General features: G+C 42.0%; 1 protein-coding gene across 3 annotated transcripts in view; it reads left to right on the top strand.

The window, feature by feature from the left end:
* The window catches only part of GMDS (GDP-mannose 4,6-dehydratase), a 607,114-nt gene that overhangs the window by 222,858 nt on the left and 357,160 nt on the right, over nt 1-27,096 (top strand). For all 3 annotated transcript variants that reach the window (XM_025202406.1, XM_006022214.3, XM_025202405.1), the window contains exons 5-6: nt 18,975-19,167; nt 20,024-20,128. In XM_025202406.1, coding sequence (XP_025058191.1) covers nt 18,975-19,167; nt 20,024-20,128 — 298 coding nt within the window. The remainder of the gene's footprint in view (nt 1-18,974; nt 19,168-20,023; nt 20,129-27,096) is intronic.

Raw genomic sequence — 27,096 nt, 5'->3', positions numbered from 1 at the left:
GGTCAGATGACCCCAGCTAGGTGCTTGTCCAGTCTCCTCTTGAAGATCCCCAAGGTAGGGGAGAGCACTACCTCCCTTAGAAGCCCGTTCCAGATTCTGGCAACCCTCACTGTGAAGAAGTTCTTTCTAATGTCCAACCTAAATTTGCTTTCTGTTAATTTGTGGCCATTGGCCCTAGTTATTCCAGGGTGTGGCCTAGGAAATAGAGCATCTCCTATTCCCTGCTGCCCTCCCCTGATGAATTTATAGGAAGCCATAAGATCACCTCTCAGCCTGAAGAGATCTCGGTCCCTTAGTCTCTCCTCATAGGGCCTTGCCTGCAGGTCTCTGACCATACAAGTGGCCCTCCTCTGAACTCTCTCAAGATTCGCCACATCCCTCTTGAAGTGCGGTGCCCAGAACTGGACACAGTACTCCAACTGTGGCCTGACCAGTGCCACATAGAGGGGAAGCATCACCTCCCTAGACCTATTCATCTTGCAAAATAAAGTGCAGTTAGCCTTGTTGATCACTTTGTCACATTGACGACTCATGTTCATTTTGGAGTCAATTGTGACTCCAAGATCCCTGTCTGCTGCTGTGCTGCTGAGAAGGTCATCCCCCAGCCTACATGTGTGTTGGTGGTTCTTTTTGCCCAGGTGCAGAACTTTGCACTTGTCTTTGTTGAACTGCATCCTGTTTTGTTCTGCCCATTTTTCTAACCTGTCCAGATCTGCCTGGATCCATTCCCTACCCTCTGGTGTGTTAATTTTGCCCCACAATTTGATATCATCTGCGAACTTGGACAGGGTGCTCTCCACGCCCTCGTCCAAGTCACTGATGAAGACATTGAATAGCACTGGTCCAAAGACCAAGCCTTGCAGGACTCCACTGCCCACATCTTTCCAGGTCAATATCAACCCGTCCACCACCACTCTCTGGGTGCGACTCCTAAGCCACTTTGCCACCCACCTGACCGTGTAATCATCTACATTACAGCCTGTTAGTTTATTTACGAGAACAGAATAAGATACTGTATTGAAGGCCTTCTTAAAGTCTAGGTAGATGATATCTACCTCGACTCCTGCATCTAAGCATTTTGTGACCTAGTCATAAAAAGAAACAAGGTTAGTCAGAGAGGATCTACCTTTCAGCATTATTTCCCCTGCTGGGCGCTCACAGATGTGATTGGTAATGATGTTTTTCCAGTTTTCTTAAGGATAGAGGTGAGACTAACTGGCCTATAGTTTCCCAGTTCCTCCCTCCTCCCTTTCTAGAAAATAGGGACCACATTGGCCCTTTTCCAGTCCTCTAGGACCTGAACGGAGCACTATGAGTGCTCAAACAGCCATGCCAGCAGCTCTCCTAAGAGCTGGCCAATTCCTTTAGTACCCTTGGATGAAGTTCATCCAGGCCTGCTGATTTGAACACATCTGGTCCCTCCAAGTGCCCCTTCACTAAATCTGCGCTAACAGTTAGTGGGCTGGTGTTTATCCTGTGTCTATCTATGATCCTTCTGTGTCTATTGATGTTGTTCAACTCCAATACTCATTGCCTCAATTTAAAAAAAATGTGATCAAAAGGAAACACTAATTGAAATGTTAAAACTGCATACAGTAAAGACAGGATGGCATATATCCAAGTTATACGGGCTTTTATTATTTTTAAGAGTGTTTTGTGCTAGTAGAAATGCCCTCCCTATTGACAGTCATGGAGAGGGCATTGGTACCACAGTGACAATTCAGGTTTCACTGCAGTCCCCTACTATCCTGCTTTATTACTAACTTGCAGGGCCTACGACAAGTGACAGGAGAGTCTTTTGAGTCTAGCCAACCTTCGGAAACTTCCTAGGCTCCCACAAGTAGGGGCTGTGGAAAACAGTTCATTGGAGTGTTTATTGCCAGTTCCATTCAGATTTCATGACTTAGACTGTGCTAATGATAAGGAATATTATTTCACTTCCCATAAATGGTCAGTACATCTTTTTACTCACTGCTAACTTCAGTCAGTGACCAAGAGGTGAAAAAGTTTCTATCCTCTTAGCCACCCACCCAGTCCTCTCTAGTTCAGTCTCAATTTTAGCAAATGTAGTAAAACATTGTATGAATTTTTAGACTAGAGTTTTGTGTAATTCATCAGTTGTCTTTGATACCCTGGCTCAAAATCCAGTAAGTGCTTTGCCACCTGAATCCATATAAGTAGAGGGAAAAGAACCCCAAACTTCCCAGTCATATGTTATTACTCTGAAAGTTATAGTAGACTATCCTGTCTACAGCTATTTCCTAAGCTCCGTATCTTAATGGTCAAATGAAAGGTAGCTGTTGTTCCTGTATCCATGCCTTGTATTGGAACACAAAAATGGATTAAAAAATGTTAGAGAGAGGCTTGGTAGCAATTTATAGCAGACAAGTCATTTGTGATGTTCATTGATTTATGATTGCCATACTTCATGTGTGTCAAAGTGGAAAAATGACTTTTTAAATCAGTAGCTATTTATCTTAGATGAGTTGCGCTGAAGAAATGTTAGTCTTCAACATAATAATATCATTAAAGGAGAATTGGATGCCAGCTGCAGACCTGACGACTCTGTGATTTATTTTGTGAGAGTGGCCTCCTTGTTCAGGAAAGGGAAAAAATGACGTAACAGATGGGCCTTGTCCCTTAAAACTGTCCTTTTCTCCCTCCCTCACTCCCGCCCCCTCCCCTTCTCTCTGCCTTTTCCCACATACCTGTCAAGCCACATGGATTATCTGATTCATCCCACAGATTTCTGGTTTTCCACCCCCACCGCACCCCACCCCCAACCAAACCTCTCCTTCCTGAAACTGGTGATTTGATTAAATGAAGGATTTTGCATCAGGGGGGTGTTATTTGAGTTTGCAGAAATGTTCATTTTCACACAGAAAGAAAACATCAGTTATCTCCCAAAAACCAGGCAGTTGGGGAAAGCATACAGTTCCTACATTCAAGTATAACCATACTGAAACTTCAGTGGTAACAATGAAGGTCCTAATGGCACATCACTTTTCCATAGCATTTCAGTTTCTGTAGTGTCTTACAGTAATGAATTAAGCAGCATCCCATTGAAGTAAGGTAACTAGAGAGGACTGGATGGTTGGCTAAGAGGATAGAAACTTTTTCACCACTTGGTCACTGACTGAGCTGTTATGTTACAAGCATAAAAATACCTTTATCTTAAAATGACTCATTGCTCCGTTAAGCATAAGAATGCATATTGTGTGCCACTTATAAGCAGTGCCCACCTGTTAAGATAGCCCAGTCCTTCTCTACAGTTGCTTGGAAAATGCACTAGGCTGAGGGAACAAATTTTCCATATCGTGTGTCTACCTCAGGCTAAAATTTTGTATTTTTATTTTGGGAATTGGGGGGGGGGAAATTCAATGATTTCTAAGTACACGTGTTGGGGATGGGGGGTGGGAAGGAGAGGAAAACCACTTTGTTAGTTTAAAAAAATTCTTATGTCCTCTTCTTTAGAGTGCTCTCATGACTTGTGGCTTTAGACCAAGGACTTGAAATTTACTGGAGTGGTTGCCTTTCTATCAGGGATGTTTCTTTTGCTGTCTCTGTGAAAATCCATCCCAGTGTGGCACTAGTTTTTGAAAAAATATTTTACATGTGCTCAGTAAAGACCCACTAGAGCTTTACTGCTTAATTGTCACTGAGCATCTGCCAGCCTATGGCTGGACCAGGACTTTCCCTTTGTGACAGTTTATGGAGTTCTGTAGTTGCATGCCAGAACTGGGCCTGGATCTGGGCACAAGAATTAAAAACTAGGGGCAAATATATACAAGCAGTGAGGCTGCTCCTATGTGCTGTAATTACAGTGCCTCGAAGCCAGCTCGATTTAACTGAATCTGCTGGAGTGTGGCAATTACTGTGCTCCAGCAGACTGCAGCATCTCATGGACCTGATGATCATTCAAGGTCCCTTCCAGCCTTACAATCTATGAATCCCGCCTCCTACCAAGCACATGGTCAAAGACGCGATTGTGTGGATCATGCTTTATATCCTATCACACCTTTATCTGAACTTCTCTCTGAACTTCTAGAATCAAATGATTATTGTCTCAAGTATGGAGCCAGCCATTATCCAAACTAGATATTTGAGCTCCCATTTTCATCACATACAGGTATCTCTCAGTCTAAAGTATTTATTCTCACAGCTTGCATGCAACTCCTCTGCAGTTTTAATGTGGCTGCTGAAAAAAAACTGTAGTTATTAAATAAAAACACACTTTTTTCTCTATCTGCTCATTTATTTTCTGTTTTCTGTGTTCTGTTCTTGCTGATTATTTATTCAAATAAGTCATTTAATGGCAAGTTATTTGAGCGGCAGTGCAGAGTGCTGATTCTGGAGCATGTGCAACTCAGCGACTGGGGGGGGGTCCCCCTGCTGGCACTTCAAGGCCAGTGTGATCAGCTGCGGGAGAACGTCTCCACTCCCCGGTCAGCACAGTTGGCCACAGGGGGGCATGGGAATCACTTCTCTTGGTGCTTCTCAGCCGATGCTCTCAGGGGGGACACCAGCGCTCTCGCCTGCCCCCCCCCCATCACCTAAGTGGAGAATGCTGCTGTCAGGAGGTGCACCAGTGCTCTCAGGGGGTGCATGTGTACCCCCTACACATCACCACTATTCTCCAGAGTTTTGTGTCCTGCAGTTCTCAGCCCTGTCAGGGTTTTGGTTTGTGGCCAGAAGTGTTAGGAAGTTGAGTCCCCACCTCTGCCATATTAGGTATAGGAAAGCACAGAGGGACTGTTGGGATCTTTTTTTTAGTTTGCAGACCAAAAAACTTAAGGAATTCCTGCAGAGGAAGAAGTGTGAGCTTTTATAGAGAAGACATGGTCATTTTACAACACAACAGTAGTAAAGACTCCTTATTTCAAAGTTTCCCCTTTCTTATTTCTGTTCATTCAGTGGAAAACGTGGAAAGGTTCTGCAAATCATGCTTAAGTGTGACCTTGAAAAATTAAGGATGCAGTTTAGGAATGAAAATGAAACCCCACTGGTTGCTGGTTGTTTTCTAGTTTTAATGTCAGTTAATGTACAGATTGATTACAAAAAACAGGAACAAAACAACAGTTGATATAATTTGGAGGGCTGAGTAAGAAATGTCAGTCAATGAAATCTCAGCCAAAAGTGGAATGAAAAAATCAGTTTTGGAAAAACAAACAAACAAAAAATCCCCCCACACTTTCCATTTTCCAGCAAGTACTTCTAGTGTGCAATGGCTTCTCCTTGAGAAATTCATTGACTCCTTGAGAAATGGTGTGATTTGGAGGTTCTGCACCTGTTCAGTAGATTGTATTTATTACTGAGCCACATGTCTCTGAATATAACTAGGGCACTAGTCCGTATTCAAGGCTGCATAAAAGCCAAGTACGACATTTTATTTAATTGTAAAGCCATTTTTCACTGCTGGGGAAGCACCTTCTCCCCAGTTGTTGGATAAAAGAGAAACAGCTGCGTGTTTGGTTTTTTTTAACTTTCCAAAGCCAGCTTTTTGGGGCTGAAAGTGAGTGGGAGAAAATCATCCCAAAAGATAATTTTCTTAAGTGATAAATAATAAAAATCCAGTAACTTTACTCTCACTGGGAAGAGATGACTTCTGGCAGTACCTTTGTGCTTTAAGCTATGTTCTGCCTTGTGCAGCATCCAGAACTCTCAAAAGGAGGGCCATGTACTAATCACACTCCCCAAGGTAATTCTAGTTTCCAAACAATGCAACTGTTGCACCACCCTTTGAGAGGGCTCCATGTCTGGTGGTTTTGTGGGCCAGCAGAGAGGGAGGAGGCCTTTGCTTTTCTTTGTCAGAGCTCTGCCCTCTGACAGATAGCTAGGACTAGATTCACAATAGAAACTTATGTGAATGTTGAAACGTTAAACTCTTAAGATCAATTCCATTGAACTGTGATGCATCATCAGTGGTTCTGCAAAGAGGTTGGAGTTAAAGGGAGGCAGAGCACTGCCTCTGCTGGGCTGAGTTGCCTGGCTCCATGTCAGCCCATGTGGCTCACAGAGCCAGGGGTAGGGGTTCTGCAGTAACAGGAGTGATATGAAAGGGTCCCATGAGTGCAGGAAGTTCAAAAATCACTGTCTTAAAGGGTCCACTGTATTAGTGGACTTCACAGCCCCATATTAGCTGGTGCTTCTTTCTTTGGGATTTACACCTGTGAATCCCCTCCTGCCAGTGATGTACCATGAGTCTCCGGCACCCGGGGGCCAATGCTTGCATTTTGCTCCCCACCCCCATTCTTCTTGTAGCAATACTTAGTCACGTCATGCAATAAGAACTCTAAAGGGCCCAGCCGCCGCCCCCCGCCTCCTTTCAGTCCGCCACTGCCATACTGCAATTAGATACCCAAGCACTTTCTTCCAGAAATCAGATAAAAGCAAGTCCTTTCAAGCCATGGCTGGAGGATAGGTGCTTTTGATGCCCCCCTTTTGCCCAGCAACCAGGAGATGCCTTAGGAATAGGGAAATAGATGCTCAGAGCTCTTGAAGGAGACAAGGAACTTAATCCTAGGTTTCTATACATCCTGCTAGCATTTCCCAACCAGTGAGCTGTTGAGTGGCATCAGAACACCATTTCCCTGGCTTGTTTTGGTTCGGGTAGGCATAGTCTGAGCACATCTAAAAGACCAGACCTTGTCAGTGGCAACGGGGAGAATAATAGGGTTTAGATGTGAAGGTGTGCCCAGCAGTTCTACACGGTTAGGGTTTAGATGGCTGTATTCCTACACAACATTAGAAGCCAGGACATTAGCAGCAAAAACCTACCTACAGAGGGAGTTTGAGCACCTCCAGTGTTTAGGCAGGATTTTTTGCATATGCCAGTGTTTTTAAGTGAAATCTGAGGCTTAGGTACTTAAAAAAGTAATTAGGCATCCAAAGTCCCCTTATTAATATTGCCCCTACTGTGCATGGGGGCACCTTGTGAACAAACAGGAACTATGCTTTTTTCTGTGCAAAAGCTCACAGAGCGACTGCTTCCACTTTTAAACGTGCTGTGAATGGGCTGACTAGAACTTGGCTTCATGTTTGGAGCATTAATGAATGAGCATTGGCTTAGATTTAGGCTTAGGCCACGTGTCATTTATATGATCTGGCTCTCACTCTGTTTTCTCTCAACCCAATGAGTCATGCCTCCTTTATATTTAGAGGAAGATTGTTAACAAGTGATATATATTATCCACATCTATATTAGTCCACATCTCCACATGGAATTCCAGCACCTGGTTGTGCGGGCCGGGAGCGGTCCGAGGTTCTCGGGGGCGTGCAGCGCGGGCTGTGGCCAGCAGCCCTGGCACGCGGGTCGGGGAATGCAGGCCGGCAGACTAGAATTAGGCACGGACGCTTAGCGGTTGATTAAAGATTATTTTACTTACACCGAAGATGGTCGCGGTGCAGGCGGGAAAACTTTCTTGAGTTGCAGTTACAGATAGGAAAGAAGAGAGGCGGACAAGAGTTCCTTCCACGCGAACCTCTAGCCCAATCCGGTTGAAGGCTCTAAACACTTGAGCCCGTCGTGTCAACCGAAGAAAACAACTCGGAGAAAGAGCTCTGCATACACTCACATGAAATTTGCTAGGCTCTGTGGAACTTGCGCACAGGGAAGGGGTTTGTCAAGGGATCGTTCAGCGACGGGGAGAGGCCAGAGGTTGATCAGACCCCTATAGCCTTCTTAAGGTACACGCTGGGTCCTATAGGCTCTGCAGCGCTTAGAGATCTTCACGAGACGTGAAGTTCTCCTCCTCCAGATGGTTGTGGAGTCCTCCAACTTGGGCGGAAACCGCTCAAGCCTCTTATACGGCCAGGAAGCCAATCACTAGCCGCCACGTGGGAATAATTTAGAACTGGCCAATAGTGGGACACAAATTTGCATGCGGGTGGCGGGAACTCCTTTGCACCGTGCATTTCTCTTTGCAACTAAGAAATGCACCTTGCAAAGAAAGCTCTGAGTGGCGGGAAATAATTTAGCAGTGCCGAAGCGCACACACACCAAATCATACCCTTGCGTTATGACACTGGTAACGGGGAATCAGCTGATGATCCTGCTGCTGTGATATTGAATTCTGAGAGCCTCTTCTCTATGTTTTAATATATGACAGTGGTGTCCAACCTTCCATCTTGATACATGGCACAGGGCTAGTCTGTGGGTCAGATCCAGCACAGAGTCATGAATAGGATCAGTCCATGGGTGTGGTCTGACCTGTCCAATCCAGCTGTGCCTCCACGTAGTCCCACATATCAGATCTGGCTGTAGTGCGACCCCACTACTAGCACAATCTAGTATTCAGAGGCCCCCATGGGTCTGGAAGTTTGGTGGCAGGGAAGCAGCAATTAATGCTGCCATCATTTACCCATTGCCAAATTTCCAGACCTGTAGAAATTTAATTGGATGACATGGCCTTGTGGGGTCAGATCTGGCTCAAGGGCTGGAGGTGGTCTCCTGCTGATATGGGATGTCATTACAAAACCATTTTGCATGTATTATTTTCAGTGAATGCAACCGGCAATCTGCTTTGCTGTCATTGTCCCCTTATTAAATTTCACTATGAATTTTGAATCATTATGAATAATCAGAACAGATACATTAGCTTATTATAACATGAAAATATTTCTGGAAAAAATGTTGTGGCTTATGAATCTCATAGTAAGCAGCTGGCTTATAAATAAACTGAGTAAAAAATGTTGTAGGTATTTTTATGAGAAATTATTTTGTAATGAATTAATTTAAGGGATAGTCATTCAATGATGTCCAGAAACTGTTGAATTAAATCGGTCATCTGCCTCACATTCAATAGGAAGTCCCAGTTTTTTACATTTATTGTGGTGTCATCTTGCATCTGGTGGGTATTAAATCTGTCAATCACTGCCATAAATAAAAGTGGTATAAGCCACTGCATGGGTAAGAGTGCTGCCACATTGGCTAACACTGAATATATTTTGAATGTAAATTAAAACTAGGAATTAGTTGCCATAGACAGATTCATTAAACAGAAAGGTAAGTTTAAATTACCATGTACACATTCAAATATCTTGTAGTGGAGTTTTCATCATTTCTTCAATTAAAAAAAAAATCTTTCATCATGTTCTGGAAGCATCACCAGATTACAGGAGGCAATAAATAGATGAATTTCATACCATATCAAGAAGAAAATATGTTTTAACTGTGGATAGGTTTTTAAATAATAAGTACTTTTCATATCCATTACTTTATCCATGGAAATGAAGAAAGAAAATTTCCAAAATGACTCCTTCCCCTCTCACATTTTATTCATAGTCCTTTATTCCCCTGGTGTGTATAAAACAAAATGAATTGGCTATCTTTTTACATCTCCCTTTCTAATGCTCTCTTGTGACTCCACAAGTCGCCCCTTTTGCCTTTTTTTGAATAGTGTTTAAAGCTTCTGGCACAGCTGGATTTCACTATGTAAGAAAACTTTCAGAGTATTATAGTGTCACTAATCATTGAAGTTACAACATTTCAAACTGCCATACCGTTCCTGGCTTTGCTTACATGCTTTATTGTGCTTTAGCAGAGTGGGGTAAACATATACATGTTCTTTATGTCCACTGAAAAACATAGTTAAACAAAAAAGTTCCCCTCTCTTCATTTCAGGCTTTTTTTTAATTCTGTAATTTGAAACTAAAGACTCTTTGAACAGTGGGTTGGAGATTGTTCTGCAAGATAAATTCCTTGCATCACATAACCCTGACAACTCCCCAATTCCATCAAATTAATAACGAATGGATGGGAAGATAAGCAAAACTAATGGGGAGGTTACATTTTTGTGACAAAGGTTTATGGCCATTCTGAATCTCATGTTTTATTATATCCCTCCTCCTCTCTAGCATTTTATTACTATCACATCTGAGCATTCCTATATATAAGCCTAACTGTGGAGGAGAGATGATGAAAGGTAGACAGAGCCTTAGCCAACTAAGGACCTAATTCTGTGATGGTTTGTGTGCCTCCTAAGAGGTGTCTCTCCGTAAATGACTCATCTTGTAGGATCAAGCCTTACACCTTTAGTATCCATAACTAATATTTGCTGCTTCCTATTCAAACGATATCACTTGAGCATTAAAACAAGTTGATAGTGGCATCTTTCTGATTTTCTAAAATAAATTCCAAGAAATGTGTCTCATCTCTATATAATCAGCAAAGATAAAAAATAGAATGCTGTAAATGATCTCCTAAGTCTTCATATCATTAAACTAAATCTGAAAGGCAACTGATATTCTAATAAAGAAATGTGGTGTTAGAAACTTTGTAATAACTTGCAGGTAGTAGCTTTTCTTGACAGCACATCTTTTTCATCTGTCTGATGTTTACTACTAGTTTGCTTTAAAGACTAAGATTAAGTCTGTGGTGGGTGGGTGTGTGTGTGTGTGGCACTGTGGCACACACACAATGAACAAATGAGCCGTGCTTCAAATTGTATCTTCATTGCTACAAGGGGCAGTCTTAGGAAAACCCTATGTTATAATAGTTTACTGAGTATAAGCCCCTTTTTTTGTTTAGAACGATCAAACTGACCATTCAGGCTGGTCTATTTTCCCACCCTTGCTCTCTGCTTCAGGTTGATTTTATATATAGATATATAGCTATCTATAGATAGATAAGATAGATAGATACACGTATATCTATATAGATATATATAGTCTTTTAATGTTTCAGTGAAAAGGATATATCCAGTTTTGATAGAGGCCAGGGGAAAATTGTTCATTTTAATAATGCCAATCTGCTTATCTCGAAAAAGTTCTAGCACTTTCAAGGTTTGAAGAAAGACCCTGAAAGTTTTCAGCAGGAGGGTTGTTCTCTGGTCCCCAGGAAAAATTGGTCAAGCTTCTAAATCATGGAAAAATCAGCATGCATCCATATACAATAGAGCATATTAAAAGCCCACACCTCTGAATTTCATCTGCACTGATTATGCTTCCTGCCCCCTCCCTTGACCTCCTGAAGCTCCCTTGGCTCCCAAAATTATGCTAGAATCCAGTTCATCTGTCAACTAGCCCATGATTTTGTGTGTAGGTAGGTAGGTTAGAACCAACACACTTTTGTCATCCCTTTTATGGTTATAAGTGATACAACTCATCTGGGTATGCAACTTCCAGTGCTTAGGGAACAAGAACTAGTACAGAACACTGCAGCATATCTTTTCAACAATGCAGACTCCCAGGAGTACATCAAACCCTCTTTTGTCCACTGCTCTCATTTCCTGTAAGATGATAAATCAGCTTCAAGGTGTCAGTCCTTATTGTCAAGATTCTTGGTGGCCTGGCCTCAGATATGTAAAAAATCAGCTGAAGCTTTGGAATGAAAACTATGCTGAACAACTCCATTTATTTAATTTTACAACTTTCTAGGTTACTTATGCTGCTTCTATTCGCATCTGGGTGAACAGATTTCTAAAGTAATTAGTTTAATGGGTTCTCATTATATAGAGTAATAATTATTCCTTGCAGTTTAGTATCACTAAACAGTAAATAGCTTATTATCATTTAGGACTTGACAGTTTAAGTCCTGGCCCTGCTGAAATATTCTGGTATTCTCTCTCTCTCTCTCTCATTGTTCTTGTATTTGATATCCTCTATGCTGCTACTTCTTGTCTGGGGAAGGTGGTTGAGAAGAACTTATGAGAGGAAGCTGATATGTTTTCTTATAAGTTCACTTGAAGGTTTTGTAGACGTTGTTTTGTGAAAATTCTTTTCATTTCTTGAAATGCCCTATGATATTTTTTTTTCAGTATATTAGGCCTCTCTAGGAATGTTTGACTCTTATCCTGTGTTGGAGTTAGATGCTTTTAGATGCCTATTCATAAGGAGTTGAGCAGTTGGTTAATTAAGATGGTATAAGTGATCCCAGTGCTTTTATTGGTAAAGAAAGGAACAATAAATAGTCAATATGCACCATATTGATTTAAGGAATTCAATAAAGTATCTACTGCAGACACCCTTTTGAACCGTGGAACATTTATCAGCAGTCTTTTCCCTTTCTCCTGATTTGCTTCTCAGGTTAACCTTTCTGGAAGCTTTGAGAGTGACATAAGCTTTTTAAGAGTGGCAACAATCCTCAGTTTATTGTTACTAATAAATTATCCAACTTTAGCTTTTTTAGTGAACTAATTATTTGAAATTGACATTACCCAGTTTCCTCCTCCCCTTAGTGTCTCACACTGTCAATCTTTTAATAGCCCTTTTAAAGATCTACAGGCTTTGTGTCTGAAGCATTTACCCCTTCCCATACATTCTGCAGCTGAAAAACAACTGAAGAGACACACACATACATGACCCACAAATTTATTTTTAAAAAACTTTGCATTTCATGACTCAGTTCAGAATGATATCCTTCTAGCACATGCTAGTTTTGGTCAAAAGCTAGGAGTTACACAGCTTTCAGTCCATCTTTTTCATTGTTTTTAATGACAGAGCAATGAAAAATTTTACAATACCAAGCCTATGTAAGTGTACTAAATTAGTATTTATGTTCACAACTTTAGCCATTACTGACAACACGGTGGTCAGAACCAAGTACCAGTAAATCTGTATGCTTTATGCACTATCCATAGACATGATAGGAATGTGTTCTTTTTCGAGGGTGAAAGTCCCATATGTTTTCATTCAGATAGCTTTCAGTAAGCTTTTAAATCTTGTTAAAAACCTTGCTAAGCTTAGTTTTGAACAATCGATTGGGAAGAAACATATTTAAAACATTACCCCGTTAAGTACAAACCTGGTGTAAAGATCGAAGCTGTCAATTAAAAAAAAAATTGTGGGTTCAGAATGTAGCAAACCACAACGTAAAAAGGGTTGTCATCTTTTTTAGTTGAGTTGCATGATCTCTGAGGTGAGTCATGTGCCTGTTTTGTGTCACAAAAGATGTTAAACAATTTTAAAACATTTTCTTATTGCTAAACCACGTGGTGCCATTTTATATTAGCAAGTTTACACAAATATCAATAAATTCCATAATTTGGGTTTGATCCTAGAAGGAATCTGCTTTGAATTTTAGAACTCATCATGTTGAAATGAACATGAATTGAAGGCACTCAGCATCAGATAGGAGAGCCTTTCATGTATAAGTGTACTTTGTGTCTATCTTTTTCTGGGACCAATCCTACAAGGTGCTAAATATCATGCTCAACACCCTGCATAATTGGAACTTGTGTTTTATGAAGAGTCATAAATCTTGTTCTGTCCATTGCTTATGATCTAGGAGTTTTTCTCTTTACCGTATGTCCCTAAACTTGTTTTTTCTCAACTTCATCTTTTTCTTTGCTGTATTTTGGTTGATGAGACACAGATTTATTTTGTAAACCAGTGTCCTTTTTCATTTCTTCAGTAGGGCAAGCAGACACGTACTTAAAAATTTGAGCATTAACAATGCTTCCAAAAATTGCTTTGTTGCTTCCAACCCTTTGGGCTAGAGACAGAAATTGCACATAAACCAGTATGAGTGATCAGAAACTGATTCAAATGTGTAACACAGCAGAAGTTCAGTGCACATAAACTGCTTTCAAAATGTCTGAAACCAGTTTAGGATAAACCTGGATGGGCATAGGTTAAATCAGTTTATTGAACTTGTGCCCCAGATCCCCTCCAGATTCAAGTTAACTCGCAGCCCCCCAGCATCCCAGGATGCTTCATACCTTCCCCACAAACCACCCCTCCCAGGGCAGGCAGATGGGCTAGCCTTGGCCCAAGCTGTCTGCTCCAGCCAAACACAGAGATGTGTTCTAGCACCACCTCAGCTTCTGACCTGAGCCATTTGCAGGCATGTGGCTGCATTTCTGGAATTAAAAGTAAATTTGTGTTCATTTGCTTATTGGTTCAATCTACACAGTTTAGACTAACCTGCGAAGATTAAAATCGATTAATCCTTGATCTATTTGACTGTCAGTACTTAGTTTTGAACTCGACTGTGGGAACCTAAGCTAAGGTACTCATAATGAGAGCTTATGTTTCTCAATGCAATTAACATTTTAAATATGTAGGATTTTTAACCATTTTAAGGGCAGTTACAGAAGGATGACTGATTAGATATACATGTTCAAAGTGTTACTCAGATTTCATTTGTAAATTACCCTGTATATGCTTTTTAAAAATTCTTTAAGAAACTATGTTGCATTTTTAAATAATTTATTACTGTTTTGCCATAGCCATGATAGCCATAAAACTAAAGGAACAATAACATTGAGTTCTTTAATATTTGGATGTGCCCTTTGGGGGGACTTGATGCTTTTTCACTCAGCTGCTTTATCAGGAATAACTGATGGCAATTCAGACACCCTCTGCTACCACCATTTCTGTCATCGCTCTTTCTTTTCTATCCTTTTTATGTGAAGTGATAAATAGTTCAGAATAGAGGGAGAAGTTTTATATCTGCACTTCTAATTTTGTCCAAGGCCAGAATTGTTCACTTTCCTGGGAACCATTCTATTTGAACCAACAGCCCTATCTGAAATGAAGTTAGTGGTCTGAGCCCATTCCCTAGTGAACAATAGCTCACAATTCAAAAACACCAAATACATGCAAAGCTGTCAGTTACTACTCAGGAGACATTCAGAACTGGGCAAACATGGATGCAGAATTACCTCACACCCTGGAGAGTGATTTTTCCAGGTGAACGTCAAGGTCATTCACAAGGCAATAGGGAAAAACATGCACTGTGTATTTGGTGCGTGCATAAACCAGTAAGAGCAGTTTCCCATATCACTACTGCAGGCTCATTGTTCATTTTGGAAAGGGGATTTATAATCTAGGATTTAAAAAATAATAATTCTTTCCCTTTAGCTGAACTCACCTGAGGGCATGGACACACACAACACTTAGAATGGTTTAAATGCAGTTTAAATCTTAAGTGAACAGGCATTCACGCTTGTTAAATCAATTTAAATCCACCTGGAAGGGTTTGAAAATGTACCTGGAAAATCAACTACCATTTGAACTAGTTCACTGTAAACCAGTTATTACATGTGGACACCAAGCCTTCTGTGACATGGCTCTGGTTAGTCCTCCAGGCATCCTGCACTACATTAACCCCCCCACACACACTGCTGCAACTGGCCACTCTGGTATGTAGCCAGAACTCTGGGCCCCTGTCCCCCCACTTCCTTCTCCCTTTCATTGGCACTTTTTATCAATGAGCTCCCTTGTATTTCTTGTACAGTAAATCTGTCTTTCTAACAGCCATCTCTGTCCGCACTACCTACTTGACCGCAGACCCTTTTCATTAGAGTCCTACCTAAATCAGGGCGGAAGTTTCTGGCACAGCAGCACCTTTAATCTTGCTCTTTTTGCCATGTCCTCTCCGCCCCTCCGCCCCTCCTCCCCCACACCGCTGAGTGGCCAAGAGGTAATTAATGCCGTGGTTTTAATGCAGCCAGGGGGGAGGCGTACAACAAAAAGAGCAAGATTAAAGGCAGTGATATACCATGAACTCCCACCGTGATTCAGATAGGTCCCTACTCATCATGCCCCTCTAATCCCTGAGAACCAAAAAGGAAGGCTCCAAGCACTTCTCTCCACCTCCCCTTCCCTGCCCACAAATCTGGCATGTATACTGCAGACTTCAGTCATATGCAGGCTACTGAAGTTTGAGATCATGTTTAGGAAACAAAGGAAAACAGAAAAGTGACAACACCAGCAGCCACAGGTTACCCACGCCTGGGACTTCCAAAGCATAAGTGCAAGCATTCTCCCCTTCCCTTTCCCCACATGCCCCCAGCTCACCCATTGAGGGACATGCTGTGTTGGGTGCTTACTCCCTCATCTTGCCCTCTGATACCAGAGCAACAGCTCTTCACAACATTGTGAAAAGGTTCCCAATCTCTGATGTCTTGGAATGGTTGAGTTATGAGCATCTGCACCCTGTTTATTATCCATTTGTCTGGCAGTAGGTGTCAGCAAACTGTATTTAAGAAGGCATTATTATTATTAGTGGGTAAGTATACTAGAAATAACACATATTCCAGAGGAAATCCTAGCCCAGGCTTGTCCAACATATGGCCGGTGGGCTGGCATGCGGCCCGCCAAGCCATTTTCTGTGGCCCGCGGTGCTGCGATGGGAAACGAAAGTAAACGCTGTTTACTTTCATTCCCACCCCTTGTCCCTCCCCCAGCCCCTCAGCAGCTTCCTAATGGCTGCTGAAGGGCTGGGGAAGGGACAAGGTTCCCACACGCACCGCGTCAGCTTGACGCTGCCAACGCAGTGCGGCTCCTTCCCTCCCCCCTCATTTCACAGTGTCCCTTCCTCGCCCCACCCCTCGCTTCCTCATTTGCATGCCAGCTCCTCCCCTCTCCCTCATTGCAGGGTTTCCATTCCTAGCCCTTTTCCTCCCTTCCTCATTTGCATGCTGGCCCTGCCCTGCACCGGTCCCCACCAGCCGCGTGGGCTGGAGCAGGTCTCAGTGCAGGGGGCGTGGATGCCGGCTCGGAGGGATGCTGCGGCTGGGCCTGCAGGAGATGCTGCTGCCGCTGTTGCTGTGGCTGTTGGGACGGGAAGCCGGTACTGCTCCCACCTCCCTGTGCCCACAGACATCGTGCTGGGGGTGGTGAGTCCTGGGCCCTGGGGAGAGAAGGACCCCTGCCACTCGAGCTGCCCCGGGGGAGAGGGAGTAGGGGGGTGTCCCTGCACATCCCGCACCCCCCTGTAGAGTCCCCACATGTCCCCCTGGCTGTTGAGCCCAGGTGCGCAGGTGTGGGAGCATCCTTGAGGCCGCCCAGGTGGCAGGGAGGACACGGCGAGGTCAGGCGGCGCCTCTTGACCCGTGCGTCCCCAGGCTGTGGCTGAACTGGACAGGCCATGAGAGTGCCCGCTCCTGCCGGCCCACTGGGTGATAAAAAGTTCATGATCCGGCCCCACATTCAAAAAGGTTGGACACCCCTGTCCTAGCCCCATTGCAGTCAGGGAGAATTTAGCCATTTACTTCAAAAGATAAGACTTTATACCATAAATGTTTTTCATGTAACAAATTGGAGAGATGTAATAAGCATATCCTTTGACTGGATCACCTGCTTGCTAATGCATTTTCCCAGGATTTAGTCTAGCATTTCTAAACTTGGATAAGGTTCAAGTGGCTGCCATGTTTTAAAATGAACACATCACAAAAATGGTTACTCCTCTCCATTAAATCACTAGTTGATTTGTTGGCCGGTCGCATCAGGGTAATAAACCAACTCCTTTATTTATTTACATACTTACTTCTTTGCCAACTTATTTATTTCATTGAGATTTCCATTTTCTTCAGAATATCAAGTTTCATTAACAAAAAACAAAACATAAAAACACTGGAAGCTTGCCTCTACAGCAGAGGTGGGCAAAATGTGGCCACCAGGCCATTCTATCCAGCCCACAGGGCCCCTAAAACATTTAGAAAAATGAATATTTAACTGCCCTGGCTGCCTGTCATGTGGCCCTCAATGGCTTGCCATAACTCAGTAAGTGGTCCTCTGCCCGAAATAATTGCCTGCCCCTGCTCTACAGAATAACTAGAACTGAAATAGCTAAACTAACTACTTTTAATTCATAGCTTTACTTATTTATGTGCACCTCTGTGAGCTAACATATATTTTGGAATAAGAGTGCCTCATTTTGAAATAATGAAGTCAGCCAAAATTCAGGTTTGCGCCAAAATAACTAGAGGTGTGAATTACAACTGATTTACTTATTTTGGTTTCAGTTGCTGTGTCTCTAGCTATTATGACTGTACAAAACAACTTAGAACATGAAAGGAATGTAGTGTTTTCTGGATCTGCAAAGAGCCTGAAACAATATCTGAGAAGTGTGAACTACACTGTACTTCAGTGGGATGGTAGTTCAAATATCTAGCTATGGCAGTTTAAAAAGTCTGTTAACTATTCATAGTATTGAATACATTTCTGCTCCATCTGCTGTGAATAGTGTCTCTTTTTGGTAGCATGAGTTGATGGCATGTGGGAAAAGGTCAACCCTTTTTTTCTAAATTTCAGTGTGTAGCCAAAAAGCTTGGAAGGGTGGAATAGAATCTAGTTGTTTGAGCTGCCCAAAATCAGTCAATGGCTAGTGGCTTGTCCTATAAACCCGAACAGCCAGCCTTTACTCCCAGAATAGCAAAGGCCAAGCTTTTCTCTGGCAGTGAGTGTAAACTAGGCAGTCTCTTGCCTGGCTGTCATAGCTCCTGATCCTCCCTCTCTACAAAGGATCTCTTCCCTCTCCTGCTCCTCCCTCTGGAGATATTCAAGCAGATACAAGGACATCAGTAACATGGTACTTTTCCCAAACATCTGCACATGGCCATGGCAACTAGAAACAGTATATATGATACACCTTAACAAAAGCTTGGGATCTAATACCCTAACACGGCTGACCCCACTGCACCTGTCTTTTGTGCTTCTGCCTTAATCAGACCTACGCTAAAACGATTATGAACTCCATGGAGTACCCCAGGGTAAACTATTTTTTATTGCTACCCATGCTGTGAAAGTCTTCTTATTTTGGTACGTCAAATGGCTGGGACCATGAGTTTTTGGGAGAGCTTGAGAAAGGAACACCACTCTCCCCTTCCCCCCACTGAAATCCTCCAAAATTACCTGGGACCAGTTGTCAGCTATTTTAGACATTAAAGGTAAGTCACAGCTCTAAAGCTTTGTCTCAGGACCATTTAGGGCTGTGAATGCCAGTAGGTAGCAGATCCCTGGCTCCCTGTGCTTTCTTCTGCTCTTTAGTTGTGTCATCAAATTGCAGAACATTGTGGGGTGGGGGGTGATCAGGGGTAGGGGCAAGTTTTTTTTTATCAGTTCATTTTGAAAAATAAAGTGTTCAGCCAATTTTTGTAAGTTTAAAAATTAAATTCATCCTGAAAGTTGTATAGATGGCTCTGTTACAAATATAGTATAAATGTGATACTGTTGTGCATACTTACAGAATTTGTGGTTGCCCAAAATAAATGTCTTTTGTTTTTATTTCTTCTCTCTCCTCCCCCAAGATTTCTTTTGACCTGGCAGAATATACTGCTGATGTTGATGGAATTGGCACTTTACGGCTTTTGGATGCTATTAAGACATGTGGCCTTATCAACTCTGTGAAGTTCTACCAAGCCTCAACCAGTGAACTTTTTGGGAAAGTGCAAGAAATACCACAAAAGGAGACCACCCCTTTTTACCCAAGATCGCCATATGGTGAGTATTCTTAGTGTGTGTATGCCTGACTGTCCACTGTGCTCATGTTTCAGGGCTGAAGTAATTAGGGTGTGAGATTAAAATGAAGATAGAACAAAAGTGACTAGACATGTTTAGAGGCATACCTTTATGAATTACTATATAAAAAGCATTCACTGCCATTGCCTGAGGGTTGGAAATTACCATTTCACTTCACAAAACCTCGTTCATTCAAATCTGGAATGGAGAATTCTTTTCAAAAGATTCAGGGGAGGAGTAGTCCTTTCTTCATGAAGGATTGTAAGATAGCACTGAAGTGATAAAGTTTCATATTTTTTGTTGCCTAAATGAAAATCTCCCAAGAGCTCACTTGTCTCATGAACTTGCATTAAATTTGAAACACTTATTAAAGCAATGTGCATGGAAGACTATAGTGATAAAGTTTCAAATCAGTTTGAATGCTAAGGCACCAGATTTTCTCTCTTATTCCCCCAATGTCATTTTTTTTATTAGCAGAGGTCACCACAGTGGCATATTTCACACGCTCTGGCTGTGTTAATTATATTGTAAAAGAAAAAGTGCTATGCTTGTGTGTGCATAAGAAAACAAGTGAGAGGTGCTTAAACACTTCCTGACCAGCACTACAGCTATATAGAAAAGACTATTTTCTCATTCAGTTACTGTTTATTAGGTTGGATTTTTTTTTCATGGTGAAACATGACACACTAAGGGAATTAATCAAACTCTAATTTGCTTTGTTGAAAGGTGGACTTTATTCACTCTGTGTATATGTAGTAGGTGTGCATATGTGTGTATTTCATATATATTTTATACACATGCATTGGGGTATGTATATAATATTTTTAATTTTTTTTAGGAGCAGCAAAACTGTATGCCTACTGGATTGTGGTAAACTTCAGGGAGGCCTACAATCTGTTTGCTGTGAATGGCATTCTCTTCAATCATGAGAGCCCCAGGAGAGGTTAGAAAATCTTTGAAAAACTCTATTACCACCCCATTGTACATCTGAGCAGGAAAAAAAGAAGCAATATATCCACAGGTTTAATTTAAATTTACCAGTGTTCTAAAGCAGGGGTTTCTAACTCCCAGCTTGCTTGATGTGTTTATATGACCCCCAAGATAGACTTAGCGTCTGCAGAATGCATGCCTTCACTTTCAAACATAAATTCTATTTCCAACCCCTTTTGGTTTTGACTTTATCCTTCTGCATATGAACTAAAGTAGTACTGTCCTAGACTAATCAAAACAGCCTCTGTGAATTTGCCTATTCACCTTGATAGGTGTGTTAATGCTAACTTGTAAAGATGACATTTAAAAGACCAGTATTTTAAATGCTAGAGTAGGCAATTGCACATGGAAAGGAGGCACGATTTAATGTCTAATTTGCACACAAATAACAAATAAAGGGGTAAAAATAATAATTTTTCTGAATTCATAGGTGCTGAATTCATCCTAGTATGTATAAAACTGTGGATTAAAGAACATCTCATTTTCTGTGAAAGTTCTTTCTCAGGGCTGCAAGCTATCTTTTATTGTAATACCAGCTAGTCCTTAATACCAATATGAAAGGGTAGAATACAGATGATTGTATACCCCATTTAATAACTGTTTTCTTCCCAGTAAAAATAAACAGTTAATACTAATCTGGAATGTAAATTATGCACCAGAATTTTCACCATATACAGTGAAAATTTTTTACTACCCATAAACTTCTAGAATTGTATTCAAGTGTAGTGTTTAAGAAGATAATTGAATTAAAACAAGAAGCCAGATTTTCACTTTAGAAACATTTTCTTGTGGTCTGTCACTAATGAAAAGTAAATCCAAGTTATAGGGAAATATAATTACGTAAATTCCATTCTAGCACAAAACCCTATAAAGATGATGATGATGATACAGACAGCTGTATCATAAACCATAATTGCAACTCAATTAGAAAAGTGTAGATCCCAGGCACATTTAGGCTAGGGACAGAAATTACACATAATCTGGCTTAAGTGATCAGAAACTGGTTTAAACCTGTAACAGAACAGGAACTCAGTGCACATAAACCAGTTTCAAAATGCCTAAAACTGGTTTAAGATAAATCTGGTTGAATGCAGTATCAGACTGAACTGATTTGGGTCAAACTGGTTTATGGAACTTTGGTCCCAGACTCCTTCCTGGTTCAAGTTAAATCACATTCCCCCAGCATCCCAGCATGCTTTCCAGCCCTGGGCTGGGGTGGGCTGTCTGCTCCAGAGAGCAGTCTCTCTGCTCCCTAGCTGGAGCAGTGAGGGCTGGCTGACAAGGGAGGTCGGGGGTGGGGGGGGCCGTAAGCCCAGCTGGGGATGCAGTCCAGTCTGCAGGGAGAGGAGAAGGACATTCCCCACCACAAACCCTGACTGGGGTCTGGGGCCAGGGAGGAGGGGTTAAACACAGCTTCCCTTGCTTAAATTTACTGCTGGCTGCAACTGTGGACTACAAATCTCAGAGGCACCTGAAAGCATGAAGAGGAAGTGATAAGCAACCTTGCAGAGTCCTGATGGTGTAATTCTGGACTACAAATCTCAGACACCTTGGGGGCAGCAGGAAGAGGAAGTGAACACACAGCCAGAGAGCTGTGCTCTAGCGCCTCCTGGCTTCTGGGCTGAGCCAGTGCAGACATGTGGTTGCATTTCCTAAATCAAAAGTAAACATCTGTTCACTTCTGTTTCAATTTAATCTGTGCAGTTTAGACTAACCTGCAAAGACTGAATCCATTCAGCCTCAGGTTGTTTTAGTTGTCATACTTAGCCTTAAACACAGCTTTTGCAGTGGTCATTTTTGGGGTCATTTACTAGTGTACAATTTGGTAGCTTATCAGAGCTAGAATCACTTCCTTACTTAGCCAAATCCTTGACTGCTGCAAATTGATACCACATATCCACTTTTTTGTAGGACTGCACAAGTGGTGCAGAACAAGAAAGAGTCAGCCACAATCTTTTACAACCTTTGGTACCACGTTAAGGAAAAAGTATATGAAAAATTTTCATATTTATGAAAATTGTTAAATTATTTAATTTAATTTGTCCAAATTATTTGACTTTTGTAGAAGTAAGTACTGTCATAGATTTTCACTAGAAACAGTATTCTGGGGTTTTATAGTAATTTGGCACTTGGATTGCCAGGAGAATCAAGTTTAGTATGTGAAAGATGTTCTCTGTGCTGTCTAGTGTAGGGTGTGGGCAGATCATTGCAGGTTAAATGACTACTGGGGCCCTGATCCTGGCACTTATCTTTATGTGCCCCATTTAAATTGGTGGTGCTCTATGTGTTGTCACCACTCTATCCATGCATTGTATATGACAGGATCCTTACAATTCCATGAAAAGTTCTGCGCAGTTTTCCATAGAGAAAACACCACCAAATTATAGATCTGATAGAATATGGCTTAACTCCATTTCTACACCACTGTGATGCAGTTGGTTTTCAGTGACATTTATGTGGTACAAAACCAGAATAAAGCCATATTAAATAAAGCTCATAGTAGTTTTGTTGGTCGCATTAACTTTTGGATTCTGCAGTTCCCCCTTCATGTATTTCAAGCCCACTATAGTTTCACAGTGTTAAATAGCTGCATGATATTATCCATTTGCATACCTGATTTATGGGGTGATGAGTGTATACTTTATGCAGTAGTAAACAAGTCACTGCAGTATATTCTAATGATGTCATGGAATTTGATACCAGGAATATCCAGATTGCTATACATATTTTGAGTTAGTACAGGATGATACAATTGAAAACAGATCAACCACCATAAAAAATGGCAAGAAAAAAATAAAATCAACAATCTTTTTGTATAACAGGACAAGCAATGACAGATTCTTGCATTTCTGGTATGCCTTAAGAATTAAAGGGTTAGCAGTACATCATCTAAATTCATTTTCAAGTCAGGATGCCTGTCTAAAGACTGTTGCCATTTTGAAGAAGAAGAAACATTTCAGTCCCCATTCCGGCTTTCGATCCATCAGGCTGTACTGGCATTCTGTTCCAGCTTTGAGACCAGTCCAACATAGCTTCCAGTCCTAAACCTCCTCCTCATACATTTAATGTCCCTAAGGACATTGCAAGTTTGTGATTTGAAGTTACAAGCTTTGCTTTACTGGGGAAAAAAATCCACATTTTCCATGAACAGGGAGCCCTTTCTTAGAAATGGATTTAGCCTTGCTCCATTAGAACAGGAACATAAGCAATGAAAGTAGCAGTAACCACAGGTTGGTGCCATTTTGCTACAGTTTTAGTGTCAGAATGTCTAAAAAGAGCTAAAGTAACTTCTTAATAGCCATTCATAACTTTTATAACTTTACAAAGATAATAATTTGTGTTGTCTGGGAAGGAAAAGGTATAAAAATAGTGAAAAATGCCAGAAAGTAGTTTGCTTGCCAATTTAAGAGGTTGGAAAGGTAAAAGCAGACAAAACTGAATTCCTTCAAATATTGTATGGTATTAGTACTGTAGGTTCCGTGTTCCACTGAGCCATTAAGAGACAATTCTATATCGAGAGTGGTGTTGGAATGCATCGAGCTTGGGGGTCTGTGGGAAGCAGTGTGCCCAGGGATCTGATGAGGAGTTAGACTGATGTATGCTAGGTCCCAAGGGCCTAAGTACAGACAGTCAAAAAGCCCAAGGCTGAATTGATTCAGTCTTTGCATGTTAGTCTAAGCTGCAGAGACTAAATTGAAATAGAAGTGAACAGACATTTGCATTTGATTGAGGAAATGCAGCCACATGCCTGCAGTGGCTCAGGTCAGAAGCCAGGGGGTGATAGAGCACTGCTTTCTGGCACCTAACCAACATGGGCTGTGTGTTTGCTTCTTTTTTCTGCTGCTCCCAAGGTCTCTGGGATTTGTAGTCCAAAATAACAGCAGCAGGACTCTGAGGGTAGCTCATCACTTCTTCCTGCTTCCAGCTGCCTCTAGGATTTGTAGTCCACAGTTGCAGCCAGCAGGAAGTTTGAGTGGGCAAAGGGGTCTTTGAAGCCCCAAGCCCATCCCCCCCTTCCCCCGGCTCCAAATGCCAGTCCCAGGGAAGCAATCCTTTTCAGCTAGGGAGCAGAGGGGCGGGGCAAGCCCTGCTCTATGAAGCAGACAACACAGCCCAGCCCAGCCCAGCCCAGGGCTGGAAAGCATGCTGGGAAGTTGGAGGACTGTGATTTAACTTGAACCATGAAGGGGTCTGGGTCAGAAGTTTCATAAACCAGTGTGACCCAAATCAGTTAAGTCTGATACTACATTCAACCAAGTTTATCTCAAACCAGTTTCAGTCATTTTGAAACTGGTTTATGTGCACTGAGCTTCTGTTCTGTTACAGGTTTAAACCAGTTTCTGATCACTTCAACCAGTTATTATGTCTCTAGCCCTATTGGCTAGGGACAAACATTACACATAAACCGGTTTAGGTGATCATAAATTAGTTTAAACCTACAATGCAACAGAAGCTCAGTGCACATAAACCAGCTTCAGAATAACTGAAACTGGTTTAAGATATACCTGGTTGTATGTAGTATCAGACTTAATTGATTTGGGTCAGACTGGTTTATGCACCGTCTATCCCAGACCACTTGCTGCTTTAAGATAAATCAGAGTCCCCCAGCATCCCGGTATGCTCTCTTGGTTGGGTGAGGCTTTCTGCTCCACAGCAGGGTGGGCCCCTCCCCTCTGCTCCCCTGCTCAGATTTGCAGGTACAGCAGGATCTGCTGACTTCCCCATGCCCCCCTCCTCTTCCTCTCCTCTCTCAGCACTTGCTGCTTAAGCAGGCATCTCTTCTTCCTTTCTCCCACAACACAGACCATAGCCAGCATGTGGTTGCTAATACTGCATAAGGCTCTGGCAGAAAGTGCGGACACAGCAGGGCCTTCCTGGCTTCCCCCTGTCCTAACCCCCTCCCTCCCATCTCCCACAACCCAGACCCTAGTGCCAGGGACCCAAGGCATATGGTATGCTAACTAATGGGGAGAGGTGTCTGGGTGTGAGTCTCCAATTTCACTGGAACAGGCAGGCAGACAGAGCAGGGCTTTTGGAGCTAATCAACAGGTCAGCCCAGTAAGCTGTTTAAGAAGTTTGAAGTAATGGGACAGAGACCACTGTTTTGCTAATCGGGTGATAAAGACTGTCATCAGCCTCCTGGCTGGTTGGCTTGCCTATCAGTTTGCTGCAGACAATCTGAGGAAACAAGGAGGGAGATTGAAAAGCTCTGTATCACCAACAGATGCATGCACTACACCCCCGCTCCCTTGCCTCGGAGTTCTAGCCTGGGGCTAGGGGCTGACAACACTCCCACCCCTTGAACAGCCAATGGGGAAAAGCCTGCGACTGTGCACACAGACCTCCCTAATCAGAGGTCCTGTCAAGGCCTGGCCATGTCCCCCTCAGCTCAGCTCCCTGCAGAAGGGAAGTGGGGGCTGCTGTAGCACCCCCCGGATTCTAGCTTGAGCCACTGCAGGAATGTGCCTGAATTTCCTGAGTCCAAAGAGAATGTCTGTCCAGTTTCCAACTAGTTCAGCCTAGCCAGGTTAGACTAACCTGCAAAGATTGAATCAATTCAGGCTCAGGCTTTTTGAATGTTTATCCCTAGCCATTGTGTTACAGATTTGAACTGGTTTCCAATCACTTATACTTTTTTATGTGTTATTTCTGTCCCTAGCCATTAGTACATTGTACATTTGAGTGTTTCTCATGCAGAAGTTTTCCGCCTGCATAGTGTTCAGCACACCTCTCTTGAGCATCACCCAGGCTTGCTATAGTGCCTGTATTTGCAGAGGCAAAGTTTGTAAAAGCCTCTGTAGTTGTCTTGTGGGCTGGCTTCTGTGCATCCATGTTGTATGATTCACACTAAATGAGGAGGCCTGACAAAATGCATTTCAGTGTACTGCTAGCCTGGTGTTGTAGGTTGATCAAGTACAGAATGGAGGAATGAGTAATAAACCACCAGCAAATTTGTCTTCCATGTTGACTGTCTCTGATTGGTCAATAGGTCTGACCTGAACCGAGACAAAATTGGGAAGAGCTCACTTCTCTGTGACCTTTTTCCTTAACATTTCAGATATCAGAGGAATGGAGAGTAGATAAAAGGGTACAATGGGACTCTAACTTAAAAAACATAGAATCCTCCTCTTTTGCCTTGATAAAGGAGTTTGGGGTCCATAATCATTGGGCTGTGGGGTATCTGGCACTATTTTTGTTATGCAACACCTCTATTCTGGGTAAATAATGTGAGGCAATTCAGCATGATTCTCAGGAGCATTAAAATCCCCAAAGGTCAATCTATTTACTCAGTCCTAAATTTAAATGTATTTTGATCTTGTCACTTAGTGAGTCAGGAAATGGGGGGGGAAAGGCCTGAAGGATTTATTCTAAAAGGTAGCCCATTAGTTTGAATTCTGTTTTAAGAAAATGGAAACAAATACTTTGAAAAAAAATCCTTATATAGAAGGGCCATTAAACACTCCCAGAGCAAGCTTACATATCTTGGGCCAAAGAAAAGAAAAGTAGACTTTTTAACCAGTGGGTCCTGCAGTGGAATAATCTGTGCAGAGGGAAACTTTCAAGAAGTATATTTTCTGCAGATGAGGGGTCTGAGTCACAATTGCATCAAAACAGCTTTATACTAGTGTGTCTTTACTGAAGTTCCTCTGTGGTAAAAACAGCATTACACAATAAGAAATCTAACCAAAAACCTTCATAGGAAGCCATAGGAGAAATTGTTTTTCTTATATTTCAAGCTGTTGGAAAGAAGATATCTTTATTAAAGCATTTTATTTTTGTTTTAAAATAAATCAAAACAAAAAAGTTCTTTGCCATCTACATATTTTTCACAATGTGTTTGAAAAGGAGTTTTAGTAGTTTTAATAGCTAACACCATGGAACCTGGATAATAACGTGCAAATCTACTCAGAACGCCCAAGG

This window comes from Alligator sinensis, unplaced genomic scaffold, assembly GCF_000455745.1.
Source record: "Alligator sinensis unplaced genomic scaffold, ASM45574v1 scaffold579_1, whole genome shotgun sequence".
In the NCBI taxonomy this organism is placed as follows: domain Eukaryota; kingdom Metazoa; phylum Chordata; order Crocodylia; family Alligatoridae; genus Alligator; species Alligator sinensis.
Note: the sequence above shows the minus strand (reverse complement) of the source record. Positions and strands in the feature narration are given on the sequence as shown.